Source organism: Atractosteus spatula, chromosome 12 (assembly GCF_055471065.1).
Source record: "Atractosteus spatula isolate fAtrSpa1 chromosome 12, fAtrSpa1.hap1, whole genome shotgun sequence".
Lineage (NCBI taxonomy): Eukaryota > Metazoa > Chordata > Actinopteri > Semionotiformes > Lepisosteidae > Atractosteus > Atractosteus spatula.
This window is the reverse complement of record NC_142717.1, coordinates 4,218,251-4,242,600: the sequence shown is the minus strand read 5'-3', so window position 1 is coordinate 4,242,600 and position 24,350 is coordinate 4,218,251. Positions and strand designations below refer to the sequence as shown.

General features: G+C 41.0%; 3 protein-coding genes across 4 annotated transcripts in view; 1 reads left to right on the top strand and 2 right to left on the bottom strand.

Moving 5' to 3' along the window:
* Nucleotides 1–2,220: 2,220 nt before the first annotated feature.
* fabp4a (fatty acid binding protein 4a) lies at nucleotides 2,221–4,030 on the bottom strand. The gene is made up of 4 exons (XM_088928519.1): nucleotides 3,896–4,030; nucleotides 3,292–3,464; nucleotides 3,062–3,163; nucleotides 2,221–2,474 (listed from the first exon to the last, which is right to left on the bottom strand). The coding sequence occupies exons 1-4, from the start codon at nucleotides 3,966–3,968 to the stop codon at nucleotides 2,421–2,423; spliced, it is 402 nt and encodes a 133-aa protein (XP_088784645.1). The 5' UTR covers nucleotides 3,969–4,030; the 3' UTR covers nucleotides 2,221–2,420.
* A 1,678-nt stretch (nucleotides 4,031–5,708) lies between these two features.
* Nucleotides 5,709–8,365, bottom strand: mrpl53 (mitochondrial ribosomal protein L53). Its single transcript, XM_088928518.1, has 3 exons — nucleotides 8,238–8,365; nucleotides 6,976–7,088; nucleotides 5,709–5,933 (listed from the first exon to the last, which is right to left on the bottom strand). The coding sequence occupies exons 1-3, from the start codon at nucleotides 8,327–8,329 to the stop codon at nucleotides 5,815–5,817; spliced, it is 324 nt and encodes a 107-aa protein (XP_088784644.1). The 5' UTR covers nucleotides 8,330–8,365; the 3' UTR covers nucleotides 5,709–5,814.
* A 4,074-nt stretch (nucleotides 8,366–12,439) lies between these two features.
* Nucleotides 12,440–24,350, top strand: part of pag1 (phosphoprotein membrane anchor with glycosphingolipid microdomains 1) — a 59,512-nt gene continuing 47,601 nt past the window's right edge. Inside the window, exons 1-2 of one of the 2 annotated variants that reach the window (XM_088929728.1) lie at nucleotides 12,440–12,669; nucleotides 24,038–24,103. The gene's annotated coding sequence lies outside the window, so the exon portion shown is untranslated. Of the gene's footprint in view, nucleotides 12,670–23,697; nucleotides 23,769–24,037; nucleotides 24,104–24,350 lie in introns of those variants that run through there. The other variant, XM_088929729.1, reaches the window with a different exon arrangement.

Here is a 24,350-nt window from a genome sequence, read left to right as displayed (position 1 = left end):
ATGTTAAATGAATTGCCGCAAGACATAACTTTAGAAGCACTTATTCAGATCTTAGGGACTTATTAACAGGTTTTTTTATGGCTTGGCATCTGGGCATTCTGAATTTTAGAACTACAAAGAAACTTACAAAATATTGTTTACTCTGTGGTGATACTTTACACCATCAGCCACAACCTTTCACATTTTTCTTCTTAATGTAGTTCCAAAACAAACCACATTTTGGCTTTGTTGGGTGTGAGTTACCAGCTGGCTCATCCATTGAAGCTGCAGAACAAAGGCCCAGTGTTACTGAACTGCGTTTGTGGTTCTGCAGTCATGTCCCAGAAGCTACACACTGCACACGCCTCCTGTCTCACTTACAATTAAGCCCTAGGAGAGGGCTTCCATGCTAATGAAAGCCAGGAGCCATGTCACCCTGCAATGCACATCTGGCAGCCCATGTCACCCTGCAACTCACATCTGCCAGCCCACTGAAGCCCAGCAGGTGTGAGCCTGTTCGGTACCTGGATGGGAGACCTCCTGGGGAAAAACTAAGGTTGCTGACTGGAAGAGGTATTAGTGGGGCCAGCAGGGGGTGCTCACCCTGCAGTTTCTGTGATCCTAATGCCCCAGTATAGTGAGGGGGACACTATACTATAAAAAAGGTGCTGACCTTTGGATGCGATGTAAAACCGAGGTCCTGACTCTCTGTGGTCATTAAAATTCTAGGGCGTTTCTCGAAAAGAGTAGGGGTTCCGAATAATAATAATAATAATGGTGTCCTGGCCCAATCATGGCCTCCTAATAACCCCTGTCTCTGAACTGGCTCCATCACTCTTTCTGCTCCCCACTGAACTGAGAGCTGGTGTGTGATGGGAGTACTGGTGCACTACGGCTGCTGTTGCTTCATTCAGGTGGGGCTGCACACTGGTGGTGGTGGAGGGGATCCCCATTACCTGTAAAGCGCTTTGAGTGGAGTGTCCAGAAAAGCGCTATGTGACAGATGAGCCTTTCACGAGGTACAGGTAGCACAGGAAATACACTATTCATACACCCTCAGTTGAGCAGTTGCTAGATAAGTTCCTGAGGGTGCACACTCGGGGCTTGACTAGTAACTGCTTTTACTTCATTTCACATACATAAAACATGTACTTACATATGGGTATGAGTGAGTATTGAATCAATGATACTCACTGTTTGTTGTTGGTACTTCAGGGATGGGTCAGCCTATGGTGGCCACAGAAGTCCAAACCTAACCCCACTTCTAAAGGTGTATTTATGGATATGAAGAGGGGCAAATGTTATTGTTTGTATTGATGTCTATTTGAACTGGGATAAAAGAAAATGTAAACTGTGTGTTATTACGATACTAATTGCTGTATAATTTGTGGAATTTGGAGAAATGTTTTGTTCCAAAGGGGGGAGGGGCTTACAAACTATATAAGCCGGCTCCTCAGCCTAATAATGGGGTGGAGCGGTGGCTCTGTGGCTGAGGGTGTGCGCCTGTGGCTGGAAGGTTGCTGGTTCAAATCCTGCAGCTGGCAGAGGAATCCTACTCTGTTGGGCCCCTGAGCAAGGCCCTTAACCCCAGCTGCTCTAGGGGTGCTGTATAAATGGCTGACCCTGAGCTCTGACCCCCAGCTTCTCTCCCTGTCTGTGTGTCTCATGGAGAGCAAGCTGGGGTCTGTGAAAAGACAAATTCCTAATGCAAGAAATTGTATAGGGCCAATAAAGTGATGTTATGTTGTTATGTTATAATCAGTCAGTTGGTGAGTCAGGTAGTTGTGACCAAAATCAGAGAGAAGGAAAGACGAGTAATTGCAGGAGGATTTGTCTTTAGTTAAAGGATTATTTTTGTTCCTTTTTGGGGTTTTTTTCTTGTGTGGGGAACAGGGAGCACTGTGGATAAACTGCACTTACTTCACCTGAGGGCTCTGCGGCAGAGCCATTCTTTTATAAAACAAACCTCCTTTGGCCTTCCTCAGGCCATCGTGTGACACTACATAAGTGTAAGCAAAAATTATTCATTATTAATGCTAACAATCAAGCTCTCTCCACTGCTGTAAACCCATGAGACATCCTTACTTTAATCAACCCCTGATTCGTTCAGGTCTATTCATCTAAGCCTGAAAACGAAGCCACGTGTTTGCAGACATACAGTACCCTCATTGAAGGTAAACCCCAATTTGTGTGTTTTTGGTGATTGCGTTGGGGGGAAAAAAAAAAACACAAGTCAACCAATACATACATTTTAAGTTTTATTTAAGAATCACGGCAATTAATACTGAATGCACCACTTTTCAAAACAAAAATACATTGGTATGATGCGACTATTTTGGTGTTACAAAAATGAGCAGGAAGAGAGCAGTGTATTAGCCTTTTGCTCATTGAACTGAGCCGGTGTGTCTTCAAAATCCAGCCTCCTCGGTAGCTGAATATGGTTAAGCTTCTTTCTCGTATTTCCTTACCGCCACAACATCTCCCATGATGCACTTCTACAAGACAATGTGAAATGTTAGAGCAGGTACAGAGCACCCAAGTAGCACAATAGCCGAAAACGGTTTCTGGCCAGGTTTGTGGCTACAATGTAAATGTTTGGTTTTAGACTGCTAAACTGCAACAACAATATTACAGATGTATCTGTATTTGAATGCATTATAAGCGATAAAAACAAACCAGGTCAAAATCTGTAACAATTAATCTCAACTCCAGAAAGATGACGGTGTTAAATCGAAAAAAGTCTGGCTCTTCAAGGAAAATTGGCTTCATAGATCATTTTGGGTGTTTTAATGACAAAATATCAGCAAAGCACTCAATCCACAGAGCAGACTTCCAACGCAGAGATTATTTTCCTGTCATATTCGTAGTATAGCAGGTATATTGGAGGGAAAAAACAGCATTTCTAAGGAGGCAAATACTGTCAAAGCAAATGCATTACTATAGAGGCGAACATGTAGCAACTAAGATACGAGTCTGTTTGCAAATGTCGGTACTAGCTCTAAATGAGCTGGCTAATTAAGATTAAACTACGGATCATTACTAAAGCTCCGTCTTCCACAGAAGAATGTCCAGGCGTTCTTACCGCGATCAATTTTCCGTCGACCACTTCTCTTTCGATCATGGTTTGTTTGCCGTCCCAACACTGTTTCTGCACAAGCTTCCCGTTTTCCAAAGTAATCGTGGTCTGTAAATTGGAAAGGAGATCGGTCGTGTTCTTCCTTTTTGTCAGGAAAGAACGTGTGTGGCATGAGGAGCCTTTCGGGCTGTCTGCTTCATGCGCGATGGACAGCAGACCCCGGGAGTCACACCCACCTTGGTTTTTCTGTCGTCTGCAGTTGTTTCTTCAAATTCCTCTCCTAGTTTGAACTTGATCTCGGTGGTTTTGAAAGTGCTCTGGGATTTCATACAAATAACGTCGCCTTCCACGCTGAACAGCAAGTTAGGCTTGGCCATATTTCCCATCTGGCGGGTCGCGAAACCCACACCTGCGGAATGAGAAATAGCGGGTCAGCTACTGAGCTTCACGGTTTAGGACTCGACACCAGGCAAAAACCCTGTCGCACCCGGTGCATTTATATACGTTAAAGAAGGGACTTAAGAGTCGCCTACAGAAACAAAATAAAACAGGTGACATTTTAAAACCATTGTTAGATGCATTGCAGTACACTGCATCCACATGTATTAGAGCAATATTGCCTTAGAATGACTGAATTTGGCCATGTTTGCCATTGAATAAACAATCTCTTCTGTAATTACAGAAGTAATTATCTCTGAATAAAAACGGCCAAATGGCCAGAATTCTGATTAAACGCGTTACTTCGTTCTCCGACGAAATATGCACATTTTGTGTGCTCCATGGGGGGAAAAAAAATGTTTACTGCGCAAAAAAATCGCAAATAAAAAAGAACGCACTTACCCAAAGCCTTCATATACTCGTCGAATTTTTCGCTCTCAAGTATTTTCCACGTCCCCACAAATTTGTCGACCATTTTTCCAGTGCTCAGCTCCGGTTCTACTCAGAAACAAACTGTACTAAGTCTACAAAAGATGCGACAGCGCACCGCGCTTGTAGTATTTAAAGGAACCTGCTCCGACACGTGTCTCACCAGGCAAGCCAATGGTGAAATTAAACGTCAGGCGGTGCCGACCCTCAGTGCAGCGCAACTTTGGAAGGAGAAACGAGAGAAATGTGCAATTGTGGCGAGGGTTTCAAACATGTGACACATGAAACACAAGCGTAGCCGACCGTGATCCATTGCTTAATCCACAGCTGAGAGGTTAGGCGCTTCGCGATGCGCCATCAGACCGCATTCTTTCACGTCAATATCTCCATGTGTAGCAAAATGCATTAAAAAAATGTTAGGATAGCTTTGGGCCTGTACCCTTTCGTGCTGGTCTTGCTTCACGTGTCATCCCACATCCACGAGAACTACCACTTTGCACAAAGAATCTGCGCTTTTTTTTTTATTTCTGTGGTATTGACCTTTTTGCAAAGCCTTATCTGGACATTATTCCTTACTCATTTCTGCACTTTCGTGTTTATGCTCGCTTTATAAGACACTGATTTCTCAAATAGGAAATGTCTTCTGTTGACATTTGTAAACCTAAACTACTGTATGAGTGAGGTCACTTCTGTACCGTTGCTACAACGTCTATGTTTGGTTAAACCCCAAACACTGCACCACGTTTAATTCACTGGCTTGGCGTTCTTTATCTCACAATTTATACAGTCAACATTTTTATCTAATAATTTGGCATGGATGCTTGTCGAATGCTTCCTTTTCAGGTGTGTCTATATTTGCTTGGTATAAATATGTCTCTAAAAAGACCATCTCGCTTACTCTCCGCTAAAATGTCACTCACTGGCGTAGACACTATAAAGGAAATTCCGAGTCAAAGTATCTTGCGCAGAAGTATTCCATAAAACCTAGACAATGTATTGATCACAAAGTACTGTCGGTAATTGGAACAAAAATAGAAATGTTTTGTAAACATCAATCTGATTGCCGGAAAGCTTGACGATTGGTCGAAAATAATTCAAATGCTGATTGATATACAGTAGCTGCGTCGTTTAAAAACAAATACTTGAAGTGATAGACCTCTACTGGTAAGGAGAGCAAATGACAGGGAAATCCCTCAAAAACGTTATGCACTTTTATAAAAATCAGCTAAATCATAAAAGACGTATCATAAGCCTTTTTCTTTAATCCTATGTGAATCCAATCACTATGTGAATATGTAGGCTGGCAGTTTTATTGAACCTCTACCTGTGAAGCCACTCTGTTGAAGAAGCGAATCCTGCATTAGGGTTTTTGTATTGGAGGAACTATCTAACCTGATTAGAACACTAATCTGAGTGGAGACCAGACTGCCGGACATCATCTTATGCTGGAATAAATTGTGCCATTTTATTCTAAATTTATGTGGCTATAATCTAGATGACCAGCGGCTCTTGACTTTGAGGTGTATGTCAAATGCGGACTTGTAAGTTATACGTGTACATGAGGGAATCCCCTTTCTACAATAAGGGAGAAATCAGTAAATATTTACTAATTCAAATAAATATACTTGTAAACTGGTACTTTTACGACAACTTAGTTTGACCTGGTTAAATTGGTGTGTAGTACGTGTTATTTTGCGCAACACGAAAAGCTCACATAAAATATTTATAAGATGATGGGATAATGGTGCATTGTCATAACAGGAAAAAAAATAGCAGTTTACACAGATTGAATGAGTGTACTTATATTTTATTGATGAGAAGTCTCTCGTTTTTAACGAAACAGAACAATTCACACACACAACGTTATTTACACATATACAGAAGGAATACATCTACATCTTGGCTCCCTCTTTCGCCTGGGGGTCCTTTGCCAAGCACCGGGACCTCAGGGCCGACAGCATCTCTGCACTGGACAGGTTTGCTGCTTTCATCACAAGCCTCTCCCCATCAGCTGCAGGACAACACGGCAAGGTTACACAACTCCAGGCGGCTCACAAGAACGATCTTTCCCCCGTGCACGAGGACAGCAAATCCTCCCCCGTGCTCTCTGGGACTACTGGCACAGGTAGTGAAGGGGTAGGGGAGTTTCACAACACAACGTGCAAACGTTCAATCACAAGGCCGGGCAATAGAAAGTGGTCGGGCCTCAAACCTACTGGAACTGAAAAATGCATCAAACCTATTGGATCCCATTGAGTTTCTTTTTGGCCATAAGACAGACATCTGCATTATGCATTTTACATCTCCACGTAAAACCCGCACTGCAGGTATAAGCAACTTTTGAATAAACAGTGCAGACTGTTGCAAACCAGCACTGTGGATGCGTTTTTTCTCAACATACCAGACAGATCCGGAAAATGAGCTGATAACTGATGTTGCAAGACATTGTTGCTTAACAATTAATTTTTTCTTTTGATTTAAGCGATCACGTGAAACGCACAAAAAAGCTTGCTTATGCAGAACTGCTATGTAAAAATCCACGTTAATATTAAAACTTCACACCCAAACTAGGTAAAGCACACTGCCATTTCCAACATGCAAACATCACACAAAAGCTACCCTCGCCTGGAATCAAACCCAGTACCCAGGAACAGTGAGGGAACAGCATCAGCACTGTCTTACCCATGCACTGCCCACCGCTACTCAATTTCAATTCAATTTACTGAGCTTATTGGGCATGTTCGATGAAGTACAGTGCTGCCAAAGCATATACAAATCAACTCAACATTTACAGACAAGAATCATAGAACATTACTGAGAGACAGGTTCACTGTTCCTCAGACTGACAGGAAATCACACACTGGGCTCCCAGCTTAATTAAGTTTCCTTCTCCTTTCCTTCTTTATTATTTCTGTTGCCATAACGCTGTTCATTTATCACTTTGATCCATTGAGGATACCAACCCATGAAATAGTCATCTACAATAGTCAGTTTAATTCCTGAAATCATTACATTTTCAAATCACCACATGAAAGCATCTGTACTTCACTTACCAAAGGTAACATCCACAATGGGATCCGATCTGTCGTGCTTCACGTCCGCTATTACTTCACAGTTGGCATTTGTTGATCTGGCCTTTTCAGTTCCAACAACAGCAAGAAACTCCCTAAATGACAAAATCATACACAGTTTTGTGGTAGAAAACATTGGAGCTCAACCAAAATCATTACTGCAAACTAAAATAGAAACTAGATTACAAATCTGACCACAAAAAAACATGAATCCAGAGGACATTTCTACATGTTTGGCCAGTTTTGATCGGGGAAAATACAAATGCTTTATTTTCAAGGCAAAAACAATTCAAACTGAATGTATTGCACAGTAACATTTTACAGTAACTGTAAGCTCTAAGCTATCAAAACATTCAGGAGATTTTCCTCAAGATTCCAAATTTCTTGCAGAAAAAAAACATTCTATTGGCATATCAATCTTTGATAAATTATCTGACCATATAAAATTTCATATTTCTATATTCATTTAATATTTTATTTAACTCTCCCCGAACACATCATCAAAAGGAAAGAGCAAACTGCCTGGACAACTACAGAATAACTTTCCGTGTTTTCAAAGTGGTAGAGAAAAATGGGAAGATGAGTTTTGGGGTATGCAGACAGGGTACATATGTTTTTGTGACCTACAAGATGTTTTAGTCATATACGTTACACAGCATTAAGACAACACAATTTAAAAGATAGGGCGAGGGCTGTTTGTACCACTTTATCGATGGAGTCTCCTCTTTTTTGAATGTTCAAATATGTTAACCCTAGCCAAAGACGGTGAGCTATACAAGAATGTATTGCAAGAAAAACTGAATACAAGAGGAATACGAAACAAAAATGATCCCAGGATATCAGAAGCAATTTAAAAGCTTTAAAGAGCCAGGGCTTCTTACAATGCTGTCTCTTTGATGTACCTAGACTACATAAACGTTGTGTCAAATGCGTAGCAATGTTGAATGATTATTTTAAAATAATTTTGAAGCACACTGGTTATGACGGAGCGTACAATCCCCAATATTTAAGCCACTTATTTCCAACGAACTGCCACATGCATTTTAAACTAAAAACATTTAGCTCGCTATCTTTGCCTTCATTTGTCGAAAAAAGTTTATGACACTTCTACGTCGCAAAAATTCACTTTTGAAGGAAAGGAATACTTCCCGGCCACGGCAGGCAAATGTTTTAAACCATAAAGTACTGCCCAACCTTCAGAAGGCGAAATCACTCGCACCTAAACATTCACTTCAGTCTCGTACCTCACAGAGCGAACATTGGACTCAAACGGACAAAACTGCACCACCAGTTTCTTTACCGTCTTCAGCACCACCGCACCCCTGGGCGCCGCCATTTTCACCCTCCGCCGTAACCTTTCACCTCTCCGCTGCCGGTGACGTCGCCTTGCAGGCCTGCGCTGCTGCTCATGGGATTGTTTTATGCACCGGTGGGCGCAGGGGAGAGCAGGTCCTTGTGAGGTGGAGCTGAGCGCGGCTTTGAGTTGATGGGATATTGATATGAAAGGATTTTTTTTATATCTTTCTCACTCAGGCAGCGTTAAGGTCTGGAAGCCTGTTTCCTCCAGGGAGTATAAAAACAAAACTGCGACTTAAAATCTCAGAAATGTGACTTAAAAACTCAGAATTACGATATGATATTACAGATTATGATATCGACGAATTACACTAAGCATAATCATAGATGTATCTATCATTTTGAGCACTGAATCGTACCCAGTAAAACCTCCCTCCATCATCAGTCAGTCCCTTATTCCTGGCAAGGACCGCAGTAACAGGAACCCGCCCCAGGAGGCGCACAGCTAAACTACAGCTTCGGCTGGACCTCTCGCAGGGCCTAACCACACACAATTATAAGACAGCAGTTGGCCTAGCCCCTGTGTCCTCGCAGGCTAGGAGAAAACCAGGGATAACACGGGGGGGGGGGAGACGCAAACTCCAGGCATCCCCCGGCCAAAGTCGCTCCGAGCGCAGTGAATGGTTTAATCGAGGAAAAGCCGAAATTGCAAATGTGCAGATACACCTTTAGATGTCGCTCCTGGATAATAGTTGCACTGCTGTTTCAGTCAGTGAATGCTGTGGGTGTTAGTAAGCAACGGCGTACTTTGTCTTTTTTAGACAAATATAATACTTTCGTTTAAAAAGAGTGAAATACTTCACTGTATATGGTACAATCATATATGGGTGCAAAAAGGAGTTATATTACTGAAATAAGCACAGCTGAGGGAAAGTCGTCCTGTCAACCCTATTGAGTAAATTGTCAGCTGTGGGCGGTGATTGAGAGAACGCCTCGCAAAAAATAACCACGACGTCAGTAATAATCTTACACCCTGCAAACCCCAAGAGCGACAGAGGGAGGTACTTCACGTCTTTCCGTGGAAACACACCACCGAAGACGGGAAAACACGTTGAATTTCATGCTTTCCATTTAGAAAGAGAAAAAAAATCACCAAATTTGAATAGGAACCAAAGAGACAAGTGCTGGATTGAATTGCCAGGTGCGATCGAAAGAGGTCACCGGTGGCTCTGCTTTAAAATTCCCTGAGTTCGCATTTTTGTCAAGTCGCATGTCAGCCATCACCGGAGAAAGCGCCCGAGAGCGACAAACAACACAGATTTTATTTCTTTTAACAACAGCCTAGTGACAAACAGAATTTATTCTCACATCAGCAGTATGCCTGAAGGAAATTCAAATGCCACAGTCCTGCGCCAGAGGCTCATATTCATTTTCAGCCCGCAAAGACGAGCGTTCACTCATGGCGCAATACGCAACATTAATTCTGATCTTAAAAATGAACATAAATTTAGGTCAAAACTTTAAAAAAAAGTCAGCCACACAGTTCTGTCTTTTCACTACTACAACCTAGTACAAGGATTACTCTTTAGAAAATAACATTTTGGAATGATAATTCTTATTTTTGTAATACAACAGACCATCACTCAAAATACTGACAGCCACATCTCTTCAAGAAACAGATAAAACAAGTGGGGTTTTTTAACGTGGCCAGAAATTATCAATTTCGTGCTCCAATTCGAATAGATGTGTTTTATAATTTAAAAAACTTACAGCCTGTTTAATATTGTTTACCACATAATGGTGTTTTTAAGCCACATAGTTAAATGGTATTCAAATATAGGATTTCTGCTTCAAGTCTAAATTTAAGAACATAAGAAAGATTACAAAAGAGAGGAGACTGTTTTGCCCACCTTAGCCATGTTGGTAGTAGTTTGTAGCTAATTGATCCAAGAATCTCATCCGGCCATTTTATGAAAGAAGCCAGACTATCAGTTTCAAAAACAAGCTTGTTCCATACTCCCACAACCCTTTGCGTAAAATACGCTATTGTTTTATCCAACAATTGTCTCCAACAATTTGTATTGTCATATTTTACGAGGGAATATTCAAGGTAGCATTTCATTGTACTCAGGCACACACGACAATAGGCTTGAAACCTGCGTAAAAAAAGGCACATCCCCTGATGTCCTCTGATAATTGGGCCTCTCAGATTTTTGTTTTCCAGAAGTTTGTTGCAAACTGTTAGTGTCCCAAGTCACCCCTGTTTTCTAAAATTGGGCTTCACACAGTTTCACAAAAATAAAGGCCTCCTACTGTATAACAGCTGAGAATCTTCTCAGCGAAATACCACAGATGCTAAAATTAGATGTCAGTTTTGAAAAGGTTGCATTCAAGCCTCGACTGTAAACCTAACTTCCTGTCTTAAGGAGTGACAAAGATTACTCTCGAGTCTCGGGGGGAAGGGAATGTGGTTCACAGCCAAGGAAGATGAGATGATATGCTGGGTAGTCAGCACAGACACTATTCAATGGAGGAAAGCAGACCAACAGCCAGAATAAGGAAGCGTCTTGTTTTTCTCATTTTGTTTATACGTTATATTTTGTTAATTTTCCTCTACCAAGATGATTTGCCCTTTTGTTTATCCTTATAATTTAGAAACCTCTCAATAGGTTTTTGTGTGGGTGACAAAGCATTCCTATGCTTAAGGACTGTGGTGTAGCTTACTTTACAGATCCATCTAGTCGGAGCTTGAGTTGTGGGGGTTGTCACAGGGCCTTAACCAGAGAAGGCACTTGCACTCTAGTACAGGATGAGCCCCATAATCCAGAAATCGCTGCTGCTGACGATCCCCATTTGTGGTAGCACAACTCCCTGCGCAAAACCAGTCCAAATGGAGAGCTGGGACTGCTGGGACTATGTTGTCATCCCCATCCATGTTCTAACCATTTAATCCAGACCCGTGTCACAGGGGAGCCGGAGCCTGTCCCAGCGAGCATCAGGCACAAGGCAGGATACGCCCTGGGTGGGACGCCAGTTCATCACAAGGCACGTACTGTACCGACACAAATAGGCACGCGCTCACATCAGGGCCGATTTCCCCAGAAGCATGAGAGGACACAGGGGCACCCAAAAGAAGCCCATGCAAATACGTGGAGAACATGCAAACTCCACACGGACAGCACCCCCGGTCCGGAATTGAATTCAGGTCCCCAGCGCCATGAAGCAGCAATGCTAAACTGAGACACTGTTCTGTCCTCGTGTCAAATCGTTATTATTAATTTATTGGACTGACACTATTATCCAAAAAAAAAAGCTGATAGAGAACAGTCTACAATGTATTTTATGTTTCTTGATAACGTATTACGTCTGAAACGCATTAAAGCCGTATTACTTCGTTTCAGCTCTCATTACCTTTCAAAAAACAATTCTTTAGAAATTCACCATATAGATGAGGATGTGCTCATATTATTATATTATTTTACCAGGTAATTCAGTTCAGACCATATTCTCCTTTACAATTACAGCTCTGCTGGGGGAAATTGGCGATTTCTCAGTACTCATGATGAATGGACCCCTTTTGTGATCAGAAATCAGAGGAAGTGTCTAAGATAGTAATTAGGTTGAGCCAGAATTCATCAGGACTTCGGCAGTCGTCAATTTACGGTATTTCCCAGTCGCTTAAGTTAAAGGACGCAACGGGTGTTACTGGTATTGCAAATCAATTGACTCCATATCCGCTTTATTTACGTGTTCATCCAGAAGACGACATGACCTGCACATTCTGCGGGGGAAAAAAACAAACTGGAGGCTTGTGACTATTTGACAAAGACACCAACAACAAGAGAAGGAGAACAATCTCATCTCACACAAGAAGCACTGCGGAATCAACTGTCAGTGAGGTTTGGCAAAAGAAAAAACCGAGCCCCGCTGCACATGTAATTATGTCAAGACTGCGTGTCTGTGTACAGGCTGTCCGGTGAAGTCAGTTTTTTTTTCTCTGTTCGACGACGTGCGTGCCCTACAAATAATAATGTTTTAAAAGGCTCAGGTCTACGAGACTACATCTCCCAGAACCCAAAGCGAGACTCCTCGACAGCCAACAGAGTCACTCCCCCCTCGGATCTCGCTGGAGCCGGGAGCCGATGCCGAGGGGAGCAGCAGGGCTGGTGTATTTGGGGAATCTGCATGCATGTACATACTGTAGTGGATCGGGCGCAACTCTGAAGCGACTGAAGACGAACCCGTATTAAGAAACAAATAAGCACCATTTGTGTTCCCACAGGCGCTATTGCTTTCTGCAGTGTGGCAGAATTCTCTGAGCTAGGAAGAAAAAAGAGAGACGTGGAGTTTGAACTTAATAGCAGCCGACAGCAATCGATGGTAAGTAGCCCTTCTCTCTCCGTTGATAAGATGCAAACTTTGCTTTATGAAGGGATTTTTTTTTTAAAATCGCATTTGTAACGAAACGCGTGGTTGCCATAGAAGCGATGATAAACCCGAACTCAAGTGGTTTGTCTTTTTTACTACTGCTGCAGTCAAGTACAGTAGGTGAGGCTTGGTTTTGCTTGGCAGCGGGGGTCTGTAGGAATTCGGTATCATAAGGACGAGGTAACTGTGATCATGGTGCCATTGGTGACGGTGTTGGCACCACTACACAACCGTGCAATATAATCGAAAAAAATAAACTGAGCACACGATGGGATACTGTTAGATCCTCCCCGAACCCAACTCCACACTAACCATTGATCCATATGTTTAGAAATGCACTTGTGTGGATAGTTTTGGCAACTTTCATCGGGTAATGATACTTGCATTATGTACAGTGATTTCCATACTTTTCTACCTTTCTCTATTTGTGTGTTTTACCAGTTAGGTAGCGGGTACTGTATTGGTGCAGAAAAACCCAGTTGCTAAGGCACCAAGTTCAGCAGCGGTGTGATGATTGGTGTATTAGAAACAGTCGCACGAATCTGAAGGAGTGGATTAGCTATACTAGAGCATGCTAGCAGCATCCTTCTGCCAAGACACTTTAGAAATAGTTTCGTTGAAAGAATGCATCTTCGTCAAATACTAATAGACGCGTTTAATCTAGTTTTTTTCGTCTTCCATGTACATTTTCTTTCATGGCGTTAGGTATTTCTGTTTCGGACTGAAACAACTTTATTTCAGGAGCGGAATTAAGCCATTTTGCATTTTTGTAAAGAACACGAGGAAAAGCATTTCATGGAAAACGTACAGTAAAGAGAGGGTGAACGAGTGTCATGTGTTCATGTTTGCTTTCTTTGCATGTGATGTGCACAATCGTTTTTTTTATCTCATTTCAGAATTTAAGCCCATATGTAATACTGAAAGCATCTTATTATATTATATTTTAGGATTCGTGCGTTGTTCATTTTTTGTATAATCTCAAAATGATTGTCGTTTTTAGAAACAATTACACATACTAGTGACACAATGTACAAGATCAAATCAAATGAAATTGCACAAAGTAGGACAGGTTTTGAAATACAATTCAATAAGAAACTAAGAAAACATTTGACGTGAGATGGCCCTAAAAATGACTTATTTAAAGTTTTGGGTTGAATTTGCGTTACCTTCATGGTGCTTTGCATAATTTCTCTATTCTTTTATGGAAGCAGTTTGGAGTAAATTATTATTGATGGGTTTCCTGTCAATCACAGCTTCTGATTGTGTGAGATTGACCCACATATTCTATAGGTTGGGCTCCCCAAAAGTGGCCGGTTCTGAATTCTTATCCATTTCCCTGACTCATGTGTTTGGATCATATGCATGCTTTATTGTTTTAAACCCTATATTTTGCTATACATCCTCTTATATTTTTATAGCTTTCCTAAACTGTCTAGGGTTCGATGACAGTTATTTACCTAAAGCTTCAATATGCCCTCCTTCATCACATTCAGTGCCATCCGCTGTATTCTAATCTATATCCAGATATAAGTTTTTTTTTTTACTCATCTTTGTGCATCTAGAGTATCTTAGCAAGGGGGCAGTAGCTTTTATTAAAGTCATTTAACATGTTTTTCTTTTCCCACACACATTTCATTTAGAAATGAATTCAATATTTACAGTTTTCTTGCTTTAGACATACAGGATATACAGTATATATCTTTGTTCTCAACAGGGTACTGTTTCTTGTTACAAAATAGAAGTGAAAACAAACTACAGAAGTAAAACAGCCCAAAACCAATAGATCTACCTGAATAGTAGACACAACATGAATACAACCCAATGGCCTTTGCATGGTATACATGCAGACACGATTCCTGTACTTACTAGTTCTCCAACATAAGTTTACTTTCAGTCACATGTTTCTGCAAGAGAAACATTTGTTCTTTCAATCTGAGGTATCGGAGATCAACAGATAAAAACAATATATTCTAGCTTTTGCTTAAAACCAGGGGGCTGTTGGTTGGTCCTGTTTAAGTGCGTCTGGCTTATAAAACAGTAATTTGAAAAGAAATGTTTTGTAATAAGATAAAAAATAATAAGCTTTGGAGATCTCTAGTGCTATTTTATGTACTGTCTCCCCTGCTTTTAAAACATTTTAACCTGAGGCTCAATATGTTCTTGATTTTGTATATTTACATACACTGTGATTTTGTAATACCATAATCTTTGTAATATTGTTACCAATACATATTTTGAGATTGTGCATTGGTGTCCAAATCTTGTCCCTAAGTCCCCAAATCCAGGGGGTTCCATAGGTCTCATTAAATCATCAGCTGCTGAGAAAAATGCTAACGATGATTAATTTGACTTAAGTAATGTAATTCAGTGGATTATGTCAAAAGACCTCCACTGGTACGAAAAACAGATGACACTGTTGCCCCTGGGGATTGAATTTAGGCACCACAGAACTACTGGCCTGTGGCACTGATTACTTACAGCTGTTTATGACTGATGTTTATTGACAAAGATTATGTACTGGAAGTACGTTAGTCCATGCATGAGATCAGTTCATGTATTTTTTCTTTTGAATTTAGGAATATATGTAACTGGGAAGGGGGCTTTTGAAAAGCAGGGTAGGCACTCCCTCCAAGTGTTTTTTCTTCCGGTTGAGTTCAATGGCCCAGATGTCATGGGTATGAGTCCATGTCGTTAGCCAGTTGTGATTAGGATTCTCCAAGTGGTGGGGTAAAACCAGTATGGCGCCACTAGGGCAGGGCTTGGATTGGTAAAATGCCTTAGGGCAGGGCTTGGTTTGGTAAGACACCAGTAGGGTTTGGATTGGTAAATTGCCCTAGGGCAGGGCCTGTGTTGGTAGGACGCCACCCAGACAGGGCTTGTATTGGTAGGACGCCACTGGGCACAGCTTGGGTTGGTAGGACGCCACCCGGGCAGGGCTTGGGTTGGTAGGATGCCAGTATGGCAGGGCTTGGATTGGTTGTCTGGAACTATGTTCTCCTGTGACTTGCCAAGCACCTGAACTTGCAGTCAGTCTAAGGACGAATGTCTTGGTCTGAGGAGGGCCAAGGTGTGCTGGGTCATCCTCATTCTTTCTCTGTAGCTCAAGATTAATTGTTATGAACTGACATATAAACAGAACAACTGTTTGTTTATAAAGGGGAGTTATAGAAAAAAAATATTGATAACTTTTTTAAAGTCTGTTGTAACCAGTTAGCCGTACTGTAAAACTTGAGAACCTGATATTTTTTTGTTCAATACATTTACAACTTGGGTTCCAGAATGCAGCAAAGCAAAGAGAGCATATGAATGCAAGATTATTATGGAAGTGCTAGGATTTATTGGTAATATTTAAATATTTATGGTATGGCGCTGCTCAGTGTCTCTTTGAGAAAATATAACGAAACAAACAGCTCCAAAATATTTGCTGTGATTTCAGTTTGTCTGTTTGCCTCTGTGTTGAAGGTGTCTCCCGCTGGAAAGATTTACAAGCTAATAAAAAATAGCAAAGCCAACAAAAACACCCAGTTAACCTTTAGAGCAGTGCAGTCTTTGAAAACAAAGGAGGAGCAGTCAATACAAAATCCATCATTATCCAGTGTACCTTGTATTTGTAGCAGTAGGACACATGTTCATTGTGAAGTTATTTCTGGAAGATTGTCCTGCATTTTGAATAATGCTTGCTAAGCATAGAGGTTGTGTTACTTTGGGTGGTGCTGCCTTTTTATCTTTTACATTTTTAAGTAAATATAATTTTATTAATCAGCTGCGGAAGGCTGCTGTTTTTGGTGCTTGAGGCCCTGTGAGAACTCTGGGTCTTGACAGGGTTGACTTATGCTATTTGCGTTATGGTCTTTTCACGGGTTGTTATCTTTGCATTTTCCTTTGATTTTTCACGCCTATCAGGGCACTATGAAGTCCAATGCGAGTCACATGTAGTAATAACACAGTGTGTTTGAAATGCAAATAACAGAATCCAGTGCTTCAAAACTTGTCAGCTGTTGCTGCAGTGAGAAAATAAAGTGCTGGACTGAACAGAAAGAAAGCACTTAGTAGACTCGTCTGTTTGTGCTAGGAGTCATGGGATTTATTATTTCCTTCCATAACTCTTTCTTGTTGTCAGGCTTGTGAAGCAGCTCCCACTGCTTAAAATAAATGAGACACAGTGGGGGATGAAGGTTAGAGGATAGGCTACACTAAAGGTCTTGGATCTGGGATTTGATAGATGGGGTCATGTGTTCGTTTCCGGGCAGTTTTCTAAATCTGGGCTGCAGACGTCAAGATTAAGGAGATAATCAAATATACTGTGCTCCCCTAGAACGCAGGTGAAATGTAAAACGTACTAGAAATTTAAAACAGTTGTAGCCTCTGGGAGCAGATTCTGTAGATATTCAGGACTGACTTGTTAGCAGCTCTTTGTCCTGATCTAGTTGTTGAGTTGGAGAATTTGGCCGTGAACATTTCACAGATCAGTGACGAAGGGCAACAGCTGACTCTTGTGTGGAGATTTTCTGCACAGTGCCCTGCCTGTCATATTGGAACGAGCTGCCCTGACACGGAGATAAAAGAACTGCAATTCAACACCGCCAAAAAATGTGGCTCGGCCTTGTGCGCCATGCAGAGCCTAAGGCAGATGATTCGTGCAGAGGGCAGCTAACTACAGATTCGTGCAGAAAGCTATTATTTACGGCATAATAATTGGTACCTGCATCTGAAAACAAGGTGGATCATCAACACGGAGCAGTAAACATGTTCAACTATTACTTATTTCTCACACCCCATGGGAATAGATGCAGGTGGTCACAAACCCTTGGTTTCAGTGCCTTTGGCATCAGCTGTAGATCATTTCCCAGCGAGAACAGGGAAACATCAAACCCTTCTGCAGTTTATTGGTGTTGCTGTGAATGACTTGTGTGCTTACACCATATCACGGGTTGCCGGATGTACTCTTGTGGTTGTGGTCATTTGTGTAAGTCTTGGGAGACACATGCCCTTAAAGATGACTCTGAAGTGTTATGATTGTCACATTCAGCTGACAGATGTCATGGGCGCTGGCAGTAGTAAAGGTGCAATCTGGAGGACCACCTGAGTGGCTCACCTGCTAGAAGCACTTGCTGGGATGTGGCTTGAGCTCTGGGAATGCCCAGCCATGCATTCGATGCACGATTGGTTAAACACCAGTGAGGGAAGAGTGGGATTAGTCATGCAGGGCTCTCTGGGTTGTCAGCAGTATTGACGCCTGTGGCCTCTGGGTGCTTGCATGCACATGGTGCTGTCAGTGAAGGACTGCTTCTGCGGCGTTAACATGATGATGGGCAGGAGGAGTCTGCTGATATATCCGCCTTATCCCAGTGCGCAGAAATTTGGAAAAATCCACGTTCTTCCATGTGTGGGGGGGGGGGAGAATTTAAAGACTTTTGACTCTTTAAAAAAGTCTGTTTTAATGGCCCTTTAATTTGAAATATTCTGCCTACAGAAACCCTACAGAATTTCAGAACTCGTCTGTGGGCATAGATTGCGTCTAAAAACATTGTGTCTGGTTATCTAAATATGCATGATTTAGATTTGACTAAATCCTCCTTGTCATATTTAGATAACAAGTCATGATTAGTGACTTTCATGACAGTATGGTTTTGGTTTTTTTTTTAAGAATTCTAAAATATATTAGTACTCAAAAAATGGTTTTGAAGTATAATTACACTTTTGCACAGGGGAGTCTTTTAACTATAGAGGTGTTCGTTTGCTAGTCACATTCAACCCATTCTGGTGCACCAAAACTAAACAAAGGTGGTGCTTTCTCACGTGCTTGTGTTCTGGTACAAAATACAAAAACAGAAATACAGGAAGTGTTCTGTGGCATGTTTACTGCAAAGCTGATAATTACTGTGCAAACCTGTCTTATCCAACACCTGCTGCTGGTCCACACTTGTTGGAAAAGTACATGCTGTTGGCAAAGGGCCCTTAGCAATTGCCAGAGTATAAGAAGGATGTTTTAATTGCACCCGGGACTTGCAGAACTCATGCCCTACACTATGGCTCAGACGCTGTTGCCTGCTGCCTGCGTCATATCACTCACTGCCAGCACAACTGGCAGAGCGCCACCGAGGCTGGATGGGGCTGAGCGATGCCAGAGTCCTCTTGGCCTTTAGGTTCCTGTAACTCAGGGTTCGCTGCCACCCTGATCGCCGCAGGCTCTCCAGTAGGGTGTTGATAAGTCTGCCGTGGGTGTGGGTTTAGGAGAGGAATTTCTGCAGGGCCTCATTCTCCTGTCACTCCTGTCACTGCGGTACAAACAAAAGCATAATGCATGACTTCAGATGGAGGAATTACCCCAGATGGCAATATGCTATTTGTAATTAAGATGGTGCATGATCTGATTTTAAAAAAAATTAAAAACTTTGTAAGAACATGGTAACTGTACGTTTGCTGAAATCCATTTAACTAGAGTTACACGTTTGTGGTACTGGATGGATATATGGAACAATTTTGTAAGCAGGTCTATTTGTCACACCGGTGATTTAATATATTATAATACATTGTTCATTAACACTCTACGTCGTGGGGGCAGTCACTTTATCCCCAGTGTCTTAGCCAAACCCTTTCTCAGACATGACAGATGAGGATCTTGTTTGCATAATTGCAAGTAATCTTTCTCAATTGAAATAGTCTTGACTGTGAAAAACCTGTTTCTTATACAGTATGCCTACAGTCAGTAGGGTGCTTTGAGTTTTTTTTTTCCACAAAGCAAAAAAAAAGCATTTATTGTGCTCTTTCTCTACAATCCTCGAAGAAACTTGCCGTTAAATTGCCCAGGACGTTTCTGAGTGCTGTTGGTCTTGGTCATGGGCATCATCGCCTTAAATGTTTCACACAGCAAGTACTTTATAAATAGTTGCTCCCTCCCTCTTCCGTTTCCTAGTGTGTTGTAAGGAAATGGCTCTGTTATCGTGAGAGCAAATCTTAATGAATACTACAAACAAAATCAAGAAACAGTAGGCATGAAGCCAAAGACCAGCTTTGGCTGTTAAATGAAATGATCAGCAGACAGGCACAGAGAGGGCCACTTTCTCCTGTCATCATACCTCCCACTGTGACTCGGAGAGAAAACTTGAATCAGGGAAAATGGTAACATATCTGCCTCACTGTCGCATAAATATTAGCAAAAATATCACCTTAGTTGCTGCATCTAGAAAATGATTGCGTTCTTTAAGATCACCACATTGTTTCTTGAAATAACCATTAATGGTTGGAATGGTTTAAAGTGACAGATTCCAAGCTGGAAATTGAGTATTAATGCAGTTTCTTGTGTGATTTCGATCTAAATTTAAAAGCGAATGTAATGATCGCAAGTGATTGATTGATTGTGATTGATCTTGCACAGTAGTTCACGCTCGGCTGGCCACAGAATTATTATTAGTTGATTGGGTGCGTCTCTCCCTGCCCTTAAATGAGAAGCTGCGGGTGAAAACTGCAACTTTATTAGTGATTGTATGGGTAAATATTTGCTTATCTTACCATCATTTGGTACAGTTAAGCTGGTGCGTCTGTCGTGCAAGAGTATCTCAGTAATTAAAGATCATAAACTCTGGACTCCATTTTGATTCCAGGAAGATGCTGGCGCTAACAGTGCCATCACTGAATGTCTGACAGTCCTGATTGTAAAGCTGAAAACCATTACCAGTGCTTATTTCCAGAGCTTCCCCGTACCCCAGGGTGGTAATCGGTTTATCTGCGATCTGTTTTCAGTCAGCCCCGATGCCAAACATGTGCTTTCTGCCGACGAAAAGGTGACACCGTAACTAGAGCTACAGCTAGTACATTTCCAGGTTTAATCGTTACCGAATAGATCGTTCATTAACTTAACATTACATGAACATAACGTTCATTAACAGGTTTGCAGACAGTCTGGTTCACCATTATATGTTCAGAGAAGCTGCCTGTGTTTGTGCTTTCCTTGTTTCTGTCTATGTACATATGCAAAGTGTCCTATTCCACGATAAAAACAGAAGCACAAGATCTCTGGAGGTCTGCCTCTGAGTCGGGTTCTGTTACACTGGAAGGAAGATGCCAGTGTTCTCATTGAATTTATCATACTTCTCCTGTAATGCATTGAGTTTATACATTTTTTTACATAGACCCCCTGTTTGCTTTCCGTTATGTGTACAACTAGACATTGGAATGGCCTGTGTCTGACTCTGATTAATTTCACAAAAGGACTGGATCAGCTATGAAACGTTCATAACCCCCATAAAACGAAGACTGAAAATGCTTCTTTTTCACTCATTCCCAACATCTGCTGCCAGGCAGTGCTCAGTTTGGAAGACTTCTGCTGAAACAAACAAAGTGAACATAAGTTAGCAGTAGTTAAAGTGACTTTAGTCATTAAACAAGGATGTGGAACTGATTTATTGAGAAGTTTCTCCTTTAGAATTGTAATCGGGGGTGATTTTGGTTTAGTAAACTAGCTGTTTGTTTCTGCTCTTTTTTCTGGTGGGTACCTGATTTTTAGGATATCATGTCCATGAGCAATGGTGAATTACAGAAACTAATATCATGTACGGTGCTTGCCCTTGTAGTTCAACTTTGTCTTCTTGAACCAGCAGGACTGTACAGTCTGTTAGTAGACATGAAAGCTAATGTGAGAAGAAAAAGGGAAGGCTTGCAAAACAAAGAAAACATTTGAGCAACACCATCACGAGTTTCTGCAAAACCTGTCAAACCCTTCAGTTCTGCATAACGATATTTTGCATAATTCATCCCACGGCATCTCCCAGCCAGCTTCCTGATGAACTCCAGTAAACGGATTCAGAACAGTTTCCCTTATCCAGACCCTGTTCCCTTATCAAGGTACTGACTCTGTTAGAGATGTGGTAACTGGCGTAAGTTTGTAAAATGAATTTGTTTACTTGAGAGCTGTATCACATGTATATTTCCTGGGAACCACAGGGGTGAAGTAATGATGTTTTATTTTTAACTCAAGTACATGTACTGTGGCCTTTTGTAACCAGAATGAAGTCAAATCTGGGTGCTAGGGTGTTTATATGAGTTCAGGAAAAGGTGCTATCTGGTTCTTTAGTGATTCCACTAAGTATTTCATTGCTTCCTGTTTAAATTTATGTTACATTTCAGAACGCATGACATTTGCTCCCAGCGACATTTATAACATTATGTCTGACACAGCTGCATACATAAAAGTCCCATCCACATAACGTACTGTATAACTGGTACATTATTAAAAAAACACTCATTTATTTTTCATTACATGATGTCTTAAAAATGTAATATTGCTCAGAAAGTGAAAAAAAAGCTTAATATGAAAACTTATCTAAAGCATGTGACATTTTTTTAAAAACATAATTTGGCTTTTGTAAAAATTGCACATTGCCCTGAATATAATATAATCTTTGGATTATATTTTCAGACATTTCCATAGAGCGAGAATGTGAAATACTCCACACATGCTTATCAAAAATGTACCCAAAGTTTTCACACGTCAGTTTCCCATAAAACTTGCTTTTTGCCGTGACTTCAGATTGAAGTACACGTGCATACAAAAAGAGGAATGTCGGACACCTTTACTGAAGACGAGGGGGTTATGTTATTTCATGCACAATGAATCTGTCACATGCAACCTCTGCTGCACCGAGTCTGGAGAATCACACAATTACATTCCAGCTCAGAGTGACGTATCCTGACTACCAGAGTGCAAAGCTCATGTCACTGCCTGTTGAAGAAATGTGTGAATGAAGCTGTGTTAACGGCCTTTCTATGCCAAGCAACCTATTTAGTGATCTTTTTAAATCCTCCACCTTTAAGGATACACATGTTTCTTCCCTTCTATGAGATATGGGATGAATAGTGTTTTGGGCATTTGTGCGACTATTTAGGAAATAGGGCATTTTTAACATCAGAGCACATAACGTGCTGCATGAGTGAAACATTTCATTACATTCAACAAAAAGACATTTAAGAGGAAGAGGACAAATCCGTGCGTTTATTCCACGTTATTCTGTCTTGTAACAGCAGTGTTTGTGGATAATAGTGCTGACCAGTTTTTAGGAGCATCAATATTCATGGATTCTTAGTGGATTTGTAAAATGCGCAGGTCACTACTCAAAATGTTTTGCTCCAAATCACGCAATGGTAAAGACGTAACTGATTTCTTATTGAGTAGTGTCATTACTAAATGTGACTGGTTTAGTCCTTTGTGGCTTTTGTGGTGAATATATGAGTCCATTTCAGCCAGTGTTGGTTCGTTACAAGAATTAATATTTAATATTTCATCACAATGTTACTGTATCTCTTTGTGAAGCAGGAACCATATTTTTTACATCGTTTTCGTACTTCATGTAGAAGGGCAGATACTTGTCTATGACTGTACAGTCAAATTAGCATGCAATCATTTTTTTGACAATTTTTCTTTTATTAGTGTTAACAGTTGAGAAATTGATGTGTGCAACTGAGCCTTTCCCATAACAGACTCCAGTACTGTGCCACACAAAGGACGTATTTATTCAGAAGTGGGTGCTCTTTCACAATATGGAGAATCACCCGGGCAGCACGCTGTACATATTAAGCAGAACTATTGAATCTACAAAAACAAAAAACAGCACAAAGACTAATGCCATATTTTCTTTTGCCAATTAGCTAAATTAATTCTCACTTTATGGCCTGTTTAAAGTTTGACAGCTCAACGTTATGCAGTACTCATTCATATGATGCAACTTTATCTGCGTGTACTATCATGATTACTCCAAAGATATATTGGCCTAAGCATTAAGATGTTTATATTACATCATGAATGTCACATAGGGTGTTGTCAAAGGTATGTGGCTTACTTTCGCTCAAGGAGTGCAACTGGAATTCAAAAGATTCTTTTGGGTGTGTGTCTCATTCATAATAGCTGCTCCTGTTGTGTCACTCCCTCTCTGTATCTGGCTCAAGCAGAGCACTTAGTCATTGTGAGATTCTGCTGCTCTCCTGCTGTGACAGTCGACGGCTTCCACATGATTCTGAAGCTCCTGATTGTCTTCTTAGTAGCAAGTGCTATGAAGGTATGAAACTACTACACATTGATTTAACAAAGAAAACTCTGAACTATTGTGTAGGCTTGGCTACATTTTGCTATTATAGAGGAGCTGTAGGATTGAAAGGCTGCAATCTTGTCCTGTTGTGCAAAGAGTTTCCCACGGTAACAACTTCAGAGGAGCAGTCATTCATATGGATCTGCTGTGATTTGGGATAAAGGATTCAATCGTCTGCATGTTTCAGCCACACAGTACATTGGATGGCTTTGTTAATGACCAGGCTCTCTTGTCTGTAGGTTTCAGCTATGGTACCTGAATGAAAAGGAAAGACAAGGACTGATTTACCAAGACCGTAAAATCAAGTAAGTGTTCTATTTTGTTTTTACTCTTAACTCTGTTTCTCCTTAATCGAAACGTAAACTAACTGTGACATTTCTTTCTCTTTGTCATTTATTTATCGTGTCACTTACACACGTATCATGTTGTCATAAGTACTTTATGACTTTGCTATTCATTTTTGCCTCTTTTGTTTTAAATTGTAATGTATTTTTAAGCAAAGTATTAGTATTGCTGTTAGCCTTGATTAATATATATCATACATAATTACTG

What these genes read in the sequence shown, in the direction of transcription:
- fabp4a (XM_088928519.1), bottom strand. Translation starts at nt 3,968, where the DNA reads ATGGTCGACAAATTTGTGGGGACGTGGAAAATACTTGAGAGCGAAAAA. An exon ending in CGAGTATATGAAGGCTTTGG is followed by an intron (nt 3,465 to 3,895) that starts GTAAGTGCGTTC and finishes CTCATTCCGCAG; the next exon opens with GTGTGGGTTTCGCGACCCGC. An exon ending in CAGACGACAGAAAAACCAAG is followed by an intron (nt 3,164 to 3,291) that starts GTGGGTGTGACT and finishes TCCAATTTACAG; the next exon opens with ACCACGATTACTTTGGAAAA.
- mrpl53 (XM_088928518.1), bottom strand. Translation starts at nt 8,329, where the DNA reads ATGGCGGCGCCCAGGGGTGCGGTGGTGCTGAAGACGGTAAAGAAACTG. An exon ending in TCCAATGTTCGCTCTGTGAG is followed by an intron (nt 7,089 to 8,237) that starts GTACGAGACTGA and finishes TTTGTCATTTAG; the next exon opens with GGAGTTTCTTGCTGTTGTTG. An exon ending in CATTGTGGATGTTACCTTTG is followed by an intron (nt 5,934 to 6,975) that starts GTAAGTGAAGTA and finishes GTTGTCCTGCAG; the next exon opens with CTGATGGGGAGAGGCTTGTG.